Source organism: Trachurus japonicus, chromosome 5, assembly GCF_045865225.1.
Source record: "Trachurus japonicus isolate A0001 chromosome 5, Traja_1.0".
NCBI classification, from domain to species: domain Eukaryota; kingdom Metazoa; phylum Chordata; class Actinopteri; order Carangiformes; family Carangidae; genus Trachurus; species Trachurus japonicus.
In genome coordinates this window covers 31,631,631-31,643,752 of record NC_140911.1, presented here as the reverse complement: position 1 = coordinate 31,643,752, position 12,122 = coordinate 31,631,631, and the positions used below count along the sequence as shown (strand labels likewise).

Sequence of the window (12,122 nt, the reverse complement as noted above, 5' to 3'; positions counted from 1 at the left end):
ATTTTGCAAACCCTACTGTGGTGTTTAATTTTCTTAATGTATTATCACAACAACTTTCAAGTAGCCACTGGTCTCCATTAGCTGCCACTTAGCAGACTCCCGAAACTTGGTTTAGATCTATAATTCATCACTGTGATGTAATTGTTCTGAGGTCGCACAGTACTTACTCACAATCTGCACTGCATTACCAAGGAAAGAAATCGATAATTATGAATACAAATGTATCATCAGCAAAACTCACAGTATCAAAAGTTAGATAGGATATGTAAAATATTGCATTCTGTAATACTGATGCATTATGCTGAATTCTCCTATTTATAGCTGGTCCAGTGGTTGACCCCTGCAAAAGGTCAACTGACCAGATTTTTTATTTCATTTCATTTATTTATTTAGTTTTTGCTTCTCATATCTTTATTTGATTAAGTGTGAGAGAAAGGGGAACACATGCACCAAAAGGCCATGAGTCAGATTTGACCTTAGGCCACTGTAGTTGGGACTAAACCCATGGGGTAGCCATGTATTGTTGCGTGGGCGAGCAAAAGCCCTTTGAGAACCATCCAACAAAATAATGTTGAATAACAGGAAGTCCAGAGAGTCTTGGGAGTAGCAGTGGAAAATCTCTTACCAGTAAAAGCTGCTTGAAACTGGCAATCAGTTGCTCCCATGCTTTCCACCACTGTGGGAAATTGACCAGATATCAATAACCTAAGTTCTTTGGTTTAGTCCTCAAACTTTTGAGACAACCATCTTTCTTTCATCATGACCAGCCAGTTTACTGCACCTACTCCTGCTGGACTAGGACCTGACTGATCTATCAGTTTTTGAGAAATAAAACCCAAATGTGTGTTCTTTTGTGTGTTTTTGTTTTTTCTTTTTTGGTTGGCAGACTTAGGCCCAGGTGACCCAAGTGCTGCAAACCTGAATAAGAACAGTTTTTAGCTGTTTTTTTGTTTGTTTGTTTGTTTGTTTACATTGGTAGAGCGCAATCACTTGAACAACCTCTGTCACCTGAGAGTCACACCCCTAAATGCCAAGATACAGTAAAGAAAGTTTCAAAAGAATCTGTTGTACCTGAATGGAGCATGTACAGGTACAGTAGGGCAGGTTTTGCCAGTTGTGAAGTAAACTGAGTTGCAGATGCCAGCAGGCTAACAAAGACTGTCTTTCAGGAAAAAAAAAACTACCCCCTCTGTTTTGTTAAGCAGCTTATGATATCATTCAGAACACAGGCATGAGGGTGAGGTGTAGCTAATTATCAAACAAAACTTAAGTAGGCCACTGTAGCTTTGTTTATGCAGGTGTCTTAAGGGGATAGTTCAACATTTTGGCAAATTGGTCCATTGCCATAATCCCTATAATTTTAGCAGTAGGTTCGTTACCTTTAATTGTGCAAGCTATTTTTAGAACGGCGAAGCAGAGCCACGACAATTAAAGGTAACAAACCTACTGCTAAAACTATAGGGATTATGGCAATGGACTAATTTGCCAAAGTGTTGAACTATCCCTTTAAACAGCATAATTATGTCATTATTACCAGGACAACAAAGTTGATCAAATGTTGAGCAAGTTATTTTAGCTGATGATACAGTATGATCCTTTTCTAAACCAAATAGTTTTAGATTCTGAAATGAACCCAGTGATTTTAGTGCCCGAACCTACTAAAGTAGTTTAAATGCCTAAACCCAATGAAGCCATCATTATATCACCATGGCAATGATCAGCCAGTACAGTTGCATGTTTATTGGGGTAACCACAGGAACTGTGGTCCAGTACGCCTGGTGCTGTAGGTGCAGTATGTGAGGAAACACTGCAGAAAACAACCCTGTTTGGTTGTTTAGGTTGGAGTACTTGTTGGATTAGATCTGGTGGTGAAAGGTTAAGCCATTACTCTTTGCACAGCAATTATTACTACACATTACAGTATGTAAGATCTCACCAAAATGGCTGATATTTGATAGGATTCAGGGGGTGGCTTCACAGCTAGAATGAGGAGATGCTCTTCAAATGGTCTTTCATGTTCCTGTTTAATTTGTCTTTACGGCCACAAATTTAATTCTTACAAATATCCATTCCCCTTAAGACATTTTGTAATAAGTACACATTTTTACTGTAGGAACATCAAAACACACAGACAGACCAAAATAAAGTTGATGTTAAAGTCTGATGCTAGATGCACAACTAATTGAGACATCTTCTGGATTTTAACTTTACTCCCCTCTTTCCTTTTTAAAAATTTGTTATCCAAAATAAATCATCCAGTCTCCTCTTCTGTCACAGTGTTTAAACAACGCTACCAACACATTAAATGTAAGAAGGTGGAGCAAAGGACAAAACCCATCAGCCCTTTTTTCAGATTTTTCTTGCACAAATTGTCACAATCTGTCACCTATTTCCTCAATGTTTGCCATTTCAGCTTTTTGAACCAACGGCCGAGTCCACTTTTTGACCTCCAGCACTGGCCCTCAACTCTCACTGCTATTTCCTGCAGGAAATGTCCTGTTTGTTTTTCACATAAAAAGTAACTTTGTTTCTGCCATCAAAATGAACAGGAAGTAAAGAAAACTGTGAGTCATAATAATACCAGGAACTTTACTAAAACAACAGTTGCAAACGCTGTTTCCCACAGGAGTTCAAGGGGTTTCGATTGCTGTCTGTCTTAACCACAGGTAGGCCGGCGTGAAAGTAGGCCAGTGCAGTCTGTGTTTACCAGACAGTCTGTGTTGCAGTCTGTGTTTACCAGACTGCACCGATTCAGAGGTGTTACAGTGCTGGTAGAGGGCAGCAGGTCACTGTCCAATCTACATTCAAAGAAGAAAAGAAATGTGTCCTAACATTATGCGACTGATATGACTTTACCAGTTTGTTTGTTTGTTTGTTTGTTGTGATCCATGTGTCCATGTCTCAAGTAAATTAGTTACTGTCAGCTATTGTCTGATCCTAACCTTAACTCTTCGTCTTTGTCTTTCAAGACCTAGGCATACTGCAATTCAAAGAAAACATGAATGCAATTAAAATTTGGGTTGGAGTAGGTTAACATACTAATGCTGGGCTCACGCCAAACGATTTTCACAGTCCCAGACTAAAGACTGACAGTCTTTGGTAAATCTGACGAGTCTGGAGTCTCGGCGCGCTCCTGTCATCTTAATCGTTAAATTTAAGATGGTAATCTACAGTCTGCGTAAATTGCTTGTTGTTGTTACAACTAACCCAGACCCATGTAACCACAAACCAGCTTACCTTACAGCTGACAACTAAAACATTAGCACTAACAACTTTCATGAAAGATATCTACATAAACAAACCATGATGTAAGTTTGATGAGTTACAAACATTTTAATGACAAATATGCCAGAAAATCCCAATTTTACTGTTGAATAAAGTTTTTACAATTTTAAACTAGTTGTGGGAATTTTGAAAGTTATCAGTTAACAGTTGATATGCACAAAGTCAAGTGTTTATATTAGCTACTCAATTGATATAGTGCTTCCATCAGAGATTACAAAGCTGTTTTTACCCCTGAGGCAGACTGCAGTTAAAAGTGCACTCTCTGAGAAGATATCAGTGGAGTTATCTTGTTGAGTGTGTGTGTGTGTGTGTGTGTGTGTGTGTGTGTGTGTGTGTATGTGTGTGTGTGTGTGTGTGTGTGTGTGTGTGTGTGTGTGTGTGTGTGTGTGTGTGTGTGTGTGTGTGTGTGTTATTTAGCTATTTATTTATTTTTGCATTAATGTGTGTGTGACGATTCACTTTGAAACTTAGTGGGGCCTGTCGCAGTGTATCCTTCCTCTGGTGTGGGACGTGCACATGCAAATTAAAGGGCGTGCCAGCACTGCTACTCACCAACACAAGTGAAAACTAAAGGTGTAAGTTTCAGAGCCTCTGCTGCATACCTGAGCTGCGCTGACTTTAACAATCATCACTACTTTTTCTTTAAAAAAAAAAAAAAAAAAAATTATGCCACATGTTATAATGAGTTGCCCATGTGAAATGTTTCATTCACAGCCACAGCTCTCTACCGCCGACAAGGGAAGTAATCAGTGGAGCCAATCAGCCTTCTACTTATTGGTCAACAACAGCCACACCTAATTGGGTAATTAGACTTTTCCCGTTGTGCGTATGGCGCATTGAGCCAGATGATAAAACATAATCAGCGCTGCTGCCGGAGCAACGCGGAGGAAATCATCATGTGCCTGTCCAGTAATCTGAAACTCTAAGGATTCAGAGCCACTCCCTGTGCATCCACAACACAAGCTCAGACCAATGTGAGTATGAACCTCACGCTGAGACACGGAGCTTTCCTTAACCTACAAGTGTCTCAGTCCGGACGTGTTCTGGGAGTGTACTACTGCTGACTCACAGGTGGGTCTGGTCTCCCACCTCCTTCCTCCTAGGAGCTTTTGTGTAGACAATCTTTTTGTATCACTGCATTCATTGGGTACAAAAGTGTCTGATCACATTTTAGAGGCGATGAGGATTGTCACGAAATGTTTGTGTAAATGATGAGTGGTTGATAAGACGAGATCAGATAATGGATTATTCGGCTGGTTTATTTTTTATTTTTATTTTCCCACGCGAGTCGGACAGCGTACAGTGTCATTTTCCGCAAACAGCAGTGGTAAGTTTTGTTTTGTTTTGTTTTGTTTTTTAACCATTTTTAACTGAGGCCACTTGCGTCGGCACATGTGTCAAAAAGAAAAGGAAAAGCAAAGTAACCATTTCAAAGGAAGGTCACATGGACATTTGAAGATTTCAGGTTATCTCCTTCGAGGCGACAAAAATGTAAATGCATGTGGTGGAGATAACTACATGAACAAGTAGGTTATATATTCCCTGTCCATGACACATCTTGGCTGTATGGCCTGTTTGACTTGATAAGCGATGGTAAATGATGTCAACCTTCTGATGTATGATTAATAATGCATGTAATAAAATATAAAGAGCCCTGAGGTTGGAAGAGTGCAGACTCAAAGGCAGAGTGGTATGGAGCCATTTGTGCCATTAAAAGAAAAAAGAGACAGAAGAAAGAGAGAAAGAGAAAGAATAAACGTGGTAATGTAAACTGGAATGAATAAACAAATAAATTGGCGAATAGGAATGTGAAAGCATTAGATGAAATAAAAGTAAAAATAAATAAATAAGTAAATGAATCTGATTTAATTTGCTCTAAGAGCTTTTGCTTCTACCTATTGTGACTTTATAAAAGTGAACAGAAGTTTGGTGCAGCCACAGAACTGCATTTGTTGCAACAATGCTGTGGTTGAAACAAAAGTCTTTAGCATGAGGAAATGTAGAATTAACATCACATTTATTTCCTCATTCATTCCCAGTTATACCTACACATTCTTCATTTCTTCTTTGAAATATTATTCAGTTGTTGTTGTTGCTGCTGTTTTCTTTTTAGACACTATGGTTCCACAGCGGCCAGTCTACAATCGTTTCAACATAAAAACATGTATCTTACTCATAACCTGCCTGGCTAGTGAGCACAATGTTAGGATTTAAAGGGCTTTCATGTGTACAGCGTAGCTTAACTGAAACTATTTGCAGTAGAACTGTATGATTTTTACAATGTCTGATCAGACAAATGGTGAATCAGTGGACGTTATGTGTGAAAGTAGCCTATGTTTTGTTGAGTGTTGAGTGTGGGACATTATCATTTTGCACAGCCGTGACACACTTCCTGTTTCTTTTTTTTTAGTGAAACAACGGCCTGACATTGTGAAAGTTGAATGCCAAGGTTTTTTTTAAAAATGGGGTATGTTCTGTCTTTTGAGAAACAAATTCATCCTATACTCACCTGGTTTTCAACAAGTTTCTGAATCAAGAGTTAGTCTTTATTGTTTAATCTGACTATTTTACCTTTGTTCCAGAAGAGCTGTACAGAAGACAAAGAGCATTTTGAAATGTGTGCTTTGTTTTCCTATTGCGCTTTGTATCCTCTACTTCACCTCTCCATCTTTCAAGTGAGTACCAAAACAAATTTTAGATGTACATTACTGTAAGTTAATGCCATCAAGCAGTCTTCATGATCATAATATTCATTTTATTTAAGAAGTATTTGTATGTGGTGCTAATTAAACTTTATGATCCATGTTTAATCATTAAAAATCCTCATTAATTGTCTCACTGCATAATTTCAGTGACGAGAACTTTAACTGATTTTATTGTTTAATATGATCAGTCTAATATCAGATAGCCATAACTACTTTATCCAATGTATCAGTTTAGTTTTTTTTTTTTAAAAAGAAGAAGACTATATTTACTAGACTAACTATAATTCAATGTGTGATGATTACCAGTCAGAAGAAAGTAAAGACAGAAAATACAAAGATGACTTTATTAATATAATGTGAGCTGTATTTTTTCACCAGAGTTTTAATAGGCATGCTGCCGATGGACAGATGCAGTTTGGAAAGTGGAAGGAGTCTGAACCAGGACAACAGTGTGGACGCCAGTCTTGACCTTAGGTAAGACTTTAATTTTTTGTTTTTTTGTTTGTTTGTTTATTTCACACATCAAAATAGTTTAAAAGATTTAACATATAGAATCCAAGACAATGTGAAGGAGAAATGCCGAAAAAAACCCTCCAGGGGCTTGTGGGGTGGCATTCTCCGACAGTTCTATGCTGTGCATACAAAGTAGTAGAAGTAGAAGTACAAAAACCGTTTATACATAATAAATACTAACATGGTTTTACATGATTTAAATACAAACATGGTTTTACATGATTTAATATTGTACAATGCAATACAAAAGCTTGATAAAAAATATGATAAAAATATAAAGTAATCCCAGTTTATATAGGCAGACCATGTGGAAAGTATTGGCTGGTAAGCAGGAGTGACTTAAGATAAGTTTAAAAAAAAAAAAAAAAAAAAAAAAGTACAGGTAATAAATTCCATATTCTAGGCCCATGATAAAGTACAGAACTGTGATTGGGAGGTACAAAAATATTATAACTTTTGGCTATATACAATCACAAAATACAGGTGCCACTGTTTGCTGCTTTACTTGAGTTGTGTGAACAAATGACCTCAGTAGAACCCAACTGAACTTGATGTAATATGTGTTGGTTTTGATGATGTCATGTTTCACAGTAAAGTCAAAAATCCAGTTTTGTGTTCTATCCCTTGAGAGCATCTGTATCATCAAGCAAGGTTGGGGCATTATCCAGTTTATGGGGCAATGATGTTACGTGATGCAACCCAAAGTCAAGTGGTGTTACTGGCATTTTTGCATACAAATCTGATGACAGGACAATTGTACATAATCTGTCTCACACATTATTTAGAAGAAAAGCAGTGTCTTAAGAACATGTCCTGCCCAGTGTTGTTAAAATGCAACACTTCTATAATTTTAAATATAGAATAAACAGCAAAAATAAATCTATTTTCAATTAAATCTTTTCAGAAGTATATTTTACTAAGTACACTTAAATCCAGTGTAGGTGGATCAACTATTTAATATTTATCATTCTGTTGTGGTCACCATTTGACATTTTCAGGGTGTTGTGGAAAATGTTGATCTGCCTGCGGAGAGTCAAAGAACAAAACTGGAGAGGTAGCACACACCAAGATTTATTCTCTATATAGAGAGGGAACAGAACACAGAACTACAGTACACAGCAGATAGCAGTTCAGAGTAGTTCCCCCTGAACAGAGATTACAGTCATTTTATACCCCATTCTATGTCTCTGGTTACTTCATTACTATAAGTATTAATCTATAAAACAATAAGGATGTTTTTTTTTCTTTACATGTCACAGTCATTGCTGTCATCACTATCTTTGTCAGGGTAATACTTTATATTAATTCGTACCATAGAAAATTAATGAATGAATTCAATCAATTAACTTCTTTGCACATGGGATAATGCAGCACAGTACAAGCATTAGTATGACCATAATGCTTATGATTGGTGTAAATAATCTTATCAAGATTGTCCACCATTGCCCCCCAGTCAACCGTGTTCACAAATCAAATCCATGTCCTGTTTATACATCAAGCGACTTTTGTCTTTGCAAAGGTTCATTTAAATGCGTAACTACATGTGTCATGTTATCAGTCATATCTCGTATGTAGCCTACGTGCAGCATTCACTTCCAACAATGTGGCCAACCCCTCCTTGAGATGCAACATTACATCTAACGCCATTCTGTTTTGTAGAGCCACATTCCTTGGCGGGCGTGGCGAACATAATGAATGCATGGGAAACACAAACCTTATCGGGGTTTCCAGGATGTCAAGTAGCCTATTCATTTCAATGTAATGTAGGCGATGTGGGTGCAGGTGTGTAAATGAAGGAGTCCAACAACATAGGCTACTGGAACGAATTTTATTGGTCGTTATCGAGCAGGCGGGATAGATGACAGTAGCAAGTGAGGCCACGCCCCCCTTCCGGTGAAGACAAACTGCTGTCTTTGACTGGCGGTAAATACAAATCCTGCCGTAGTCCGTCTTGATTTCGCCTATCTAACATTAACAGGCCTGGAAACCTCCTGCGATGGCTAACGTTTCTCAGGCAGACAGCTATATCGCGTCGTTTTATCGAAAAAATTAAAGAGTTAGGGAATGTACGCTATGTCCATACAGTCTACTGGAGAATGACCCCACTCAGCGACGAGAGGTGCGGTATATGCTGAGTGAAACATGTTACCTAAGTGTGGTCGGCCAGGGATTGAAGCCTGCAGTAGGCCTATGTGTAATTTTTTTCCCCATTATGTACATTTTTAGAATGGACCTAAGGAAATTTTCAGAATAGCGACCATTTCAAATGACATAAAACCAACATGACTACAAGAAATTTCTGAATGGCTCTTCTTGACAACCCTTATTTGTCACTGGCTTTTATGTTGTGTTTGGGTTTTAGCTCGGTTTTACCCCTTTCACCACATTAAAGCAGAAGTAAGCGGAATATTTGTGTTAATATAAGTCTTAAATAGTTATATCTTCCGACAGCAATCACTTACATAGAGTGCTCTGCTCTGCTGTAAGCCGAGGAGAAAACTTTCCTTGTATCTTACTACCTTTATCCAATGAGGAGAGAGAACGGCATAAAGGTCCTCTCTGTGTGTGCAGCCAAGGGATGCGCCTGAATGTGGTGACATAGGGACGAGGGCGGGGACTGCTAACTCCGTCGGCTGACAGGAAGTTAGCCAAAACCACCGGATCGCTTACTTCTGCTTTAAATCACTAACCTAGGTAGATCATCGTGGTAACGCAGCACAGCTGACCTGCTTCACAGCAGGATTACTCAGGGGGATCAGATCAAAACCTGTGAGCAACTCCAACTGACCAGCCAATCAGATCAGTTTATTCAGATTAGTTTATACTTCATGACTCATTAACCGTTCCACCTGTATACGTAAACTGGCCACCAAGGCTAGACTTAGATAAACTAAAAAGCCTAAGGAAACATGTGAACTAAAGGCCAGTGTGTTCACTGATCCACAACTCTTGGAAATCATTTCCTGAGTCTGATACCTGTGGTTTAAACATTAAACAGTGGTCTTTTGTTTCAGGTCCAGACCTGACGTCCAAACATGCACATTTTGGAGGGCTCCCATAATTTGGGATGGGATGTTTGATCCTGATCTTTATGACCATATGCACAAGGAAAAAGGATCTTCTGTGGCTCTGACTGTGTTTGCTGTCGGCAGGTTTGTTGTGACACCGGCATTGTTGTGGTAAACTGTCATCACACCTACGAAGGTAAAGAAACAAACCATTAAACTGTTCTTGTCTCCACCTCCATCAAAGGTACCTGGACGCTTACCTCAACGCCTTCTTGAACTCGTCAGAGCAACACTTCATGCCGGGTTTGCCGGTGACATATTATGTGTTTACAGACCTGCCAGACAAGGTGCCAGACATGAAGCTCGCTCCTCAGCGAAGCCTGAAGGTGATCACAGTGGAGCGGCACTCCAGGTGGCAGGACGTCTCCATGATGAGAATGAAAACCATATCAGACGTCATAGAGTCGGATATCCGCCATCACTGCACGCATGTCTTCTGCTTTGACGTGGATCAGGTGTTCACCGGGAGGTTTGGCTCGGAGGCTCTGGGTCAGTCTGTGGCTCTGCTCCATGCCTACTACTACCATCTCCCGAGGAGTTTGTATACCTATGACAAGAACCCCAAGTCCAAAGCGTACATGGAAACCGGGGATTTCTACTACCACGCTGCTGTATTTGGAGGCACGTGGAAAAATGTGCAAGAGTTGGCTAATGCCTGCTACCAGGGCATCATGGAGGATAAACAAAACAACATAGAGGCTCGATGGCACGATGAGAGTCATCTCAATAAGTACCTGTGGTTGCACAAACCGAGCCGAGTGCTCTCGCCCGAGTACTGCTGGGACAACAGTATTGGATACAAGGGTGACATACGAGTCACGCGACTTGTGTGGGCACCAAAACATTATGATCAACTACGCACACGCTAGTGTGTATCAAATATTAGTATGCAAAATTATCAAATCACTCAAGTCTTACTAATAATATGTTTGGTAAGAGTGTGAAAAGCCCATGACAAACACTGCTCTGAGATCCTTATAGTCCAATGGCTCTTTTGTTCTCTTGGGATTCATTTGAATGTCTGCAAGGATGGACTAGTTGCTGGAGTGACTGCGTGTCGTTACACAGGGTTTGTCTTTTAAAACTCAGGTAAATGTATGCAAATGTTGAGTTTGCTTCAGTGTATGTGCACCTTTATGTGGTTAAACTAAAAATATTTAGAAAACCAAACGTGTCAAGCGTGTCGAAAAATTTTAATGGTGCATAACTTCCGCACACCCATGTCGTCCGTCTTTCAGATATTAGTACAAAAGGTGTTGCTGGGTTGAATTTGTAATTTTATATTTATTTTTTAATGTTTGGCTAAATGTCTAGTGTACCCCAGTTGCATTTACGTCACTGGATAAATGTGACTTATCAGGGAGTTTTCCCCATTATTGATCTGTCTTTTTCCTACTCAGGAGAACAGATATTTGTAGTGTCCAGACTGTCAGGAGGTCATTATGGCGTCATAAAGGGTTTGATTAAGACAGGACTAGCCTAGCTGACTGACAAGTCAGTCCATATCCAGCTTTGAGTGGGAAAATGTAACAAAACATTTGATGCCTCAGCACCTATGTGAAGAGGAATGAGTAACAGATACAGTATTTATTTGTAACTAATTGACTTGCTGATGCTTCTGTTTATGGTTTGTGTATTTACATAAGTATGCGGTCAGCTACCTCCCCAGTTTCATTTCTGACATTTCATTCATTTTCCTCATGCGAGGAGCCCAAAAGAAATAAGAAATGCTGTATTATCCAAACAGCAAAAACACTTTAATGTGATTTGTGATGTGAAATCTATTATCTCCACTTTAGAATAAACTCGATTGCAACTTAATCAACAATGGAAAGCTGACACGTTCTGGGTTTTTTTGTTTTGTTTTTTTCTACTTCGCATTATGCACTTTGAGTGATGATGATGATGATGATGTTGATGATGCCCCACCTACTGGTCATGTCACTCTAGTTTTTACTGTTTATCTATTGATTTCTTCTTTCTCACCGTGTACATATATTTTCAAATTTAAATGAGCTGAACATGTTTACTTCTGTAAATATCGGTAACCATTTCATTTACAGGCCGTTAACTACCTGATAATGTCAAGAAATAGCCAAGAAATAACATAATGTCTAGAAATTGCCTAGAAATAACAATTGATTGCATAGAAATAGCCCAGAAATAATTGTTAATTGTTAGGACTTGGTGGAGAAAAGTTCTTTCCCCAAAAATTAAAAGCGTGAAAAGCATGTTATCTTTTAACTTTATCAAAAACATGACATTACTATGAAATTGGCTGTTACTTCTTGGCTATTTCTTGACATTATTGTGTAAATTAAAGGGTTACCATGTCTTATTGTAAGTTCTGTTCTAAACAGCACTGAAATCACTGGATGTTAACGTTGATCAATTTGATTGCAGACACAGTGTGTGTTATAACTGCCCTACTCTTTTGACATTCTTCTGAGCTGTATTTATGGCAGGTTGAGACACGGTTTACACGTTTTATATAATCAGCTTTTTTTTTTCTCTTTAAAAAAAAAAACAAACCGCTTTCCAGTATAATTAT

General features: G+C 38.8%; 1 protein-coding gene across 1 annotated transcript; it reads left to right on the top strand.

Moving 5' to 3' along the window:
* Positions 1-5,742: 5,742 nt before the first annotated feature.
* Positions 5,743-10,893, top strand: LOC146987958 (alpha-1,3-galactosyltransferase 2-like). Its single transcript, XM_085777481.1, has 4 exons — positions 5,743-5,960; positions 6,369-6,464; positions 9,518-9,655; positions 9,756-10,893. The coding sequence occupies exons 2-4, from the start codon at positions 6,382-6,384 to the stop codon at positions 10,438-10,440; spliced, it is 906 nt and encodes a 301-aa protein (XP_085633607.1). The 5' UTR covers positions 5,743-5,960; positions 6,369-6,381; the 3' UTR covers positions 10,441-10,893.
* The last annotated feature ends 1,229 nt before the right edge of the window (positions 10,894-12,122 follow it).

Coding starts and splice junctions, on each gene's coding strand:
- LOC146987958 (XM_085777481.1), top strand. CDS start 6,382: ATGCTGCCGATGGACAGATGCAGTTTGGAAAGTGGAAGGAGTCTGAAC. Junction 6,465..9,517: donor GACGCCAGTCTTGACCTTAG/GTAAGACTTTAA, acceptor CTTTTGTTTCAG/GTCCAGACCTGACGTCCAAA. Junction 9,656..9,755: donor ACTGTGTTTGCTGTCGGCAG/GTTTGTTGTGAC, acceptor CCTCCATCAAAG/GTACCTGGACGCTTACCTCA.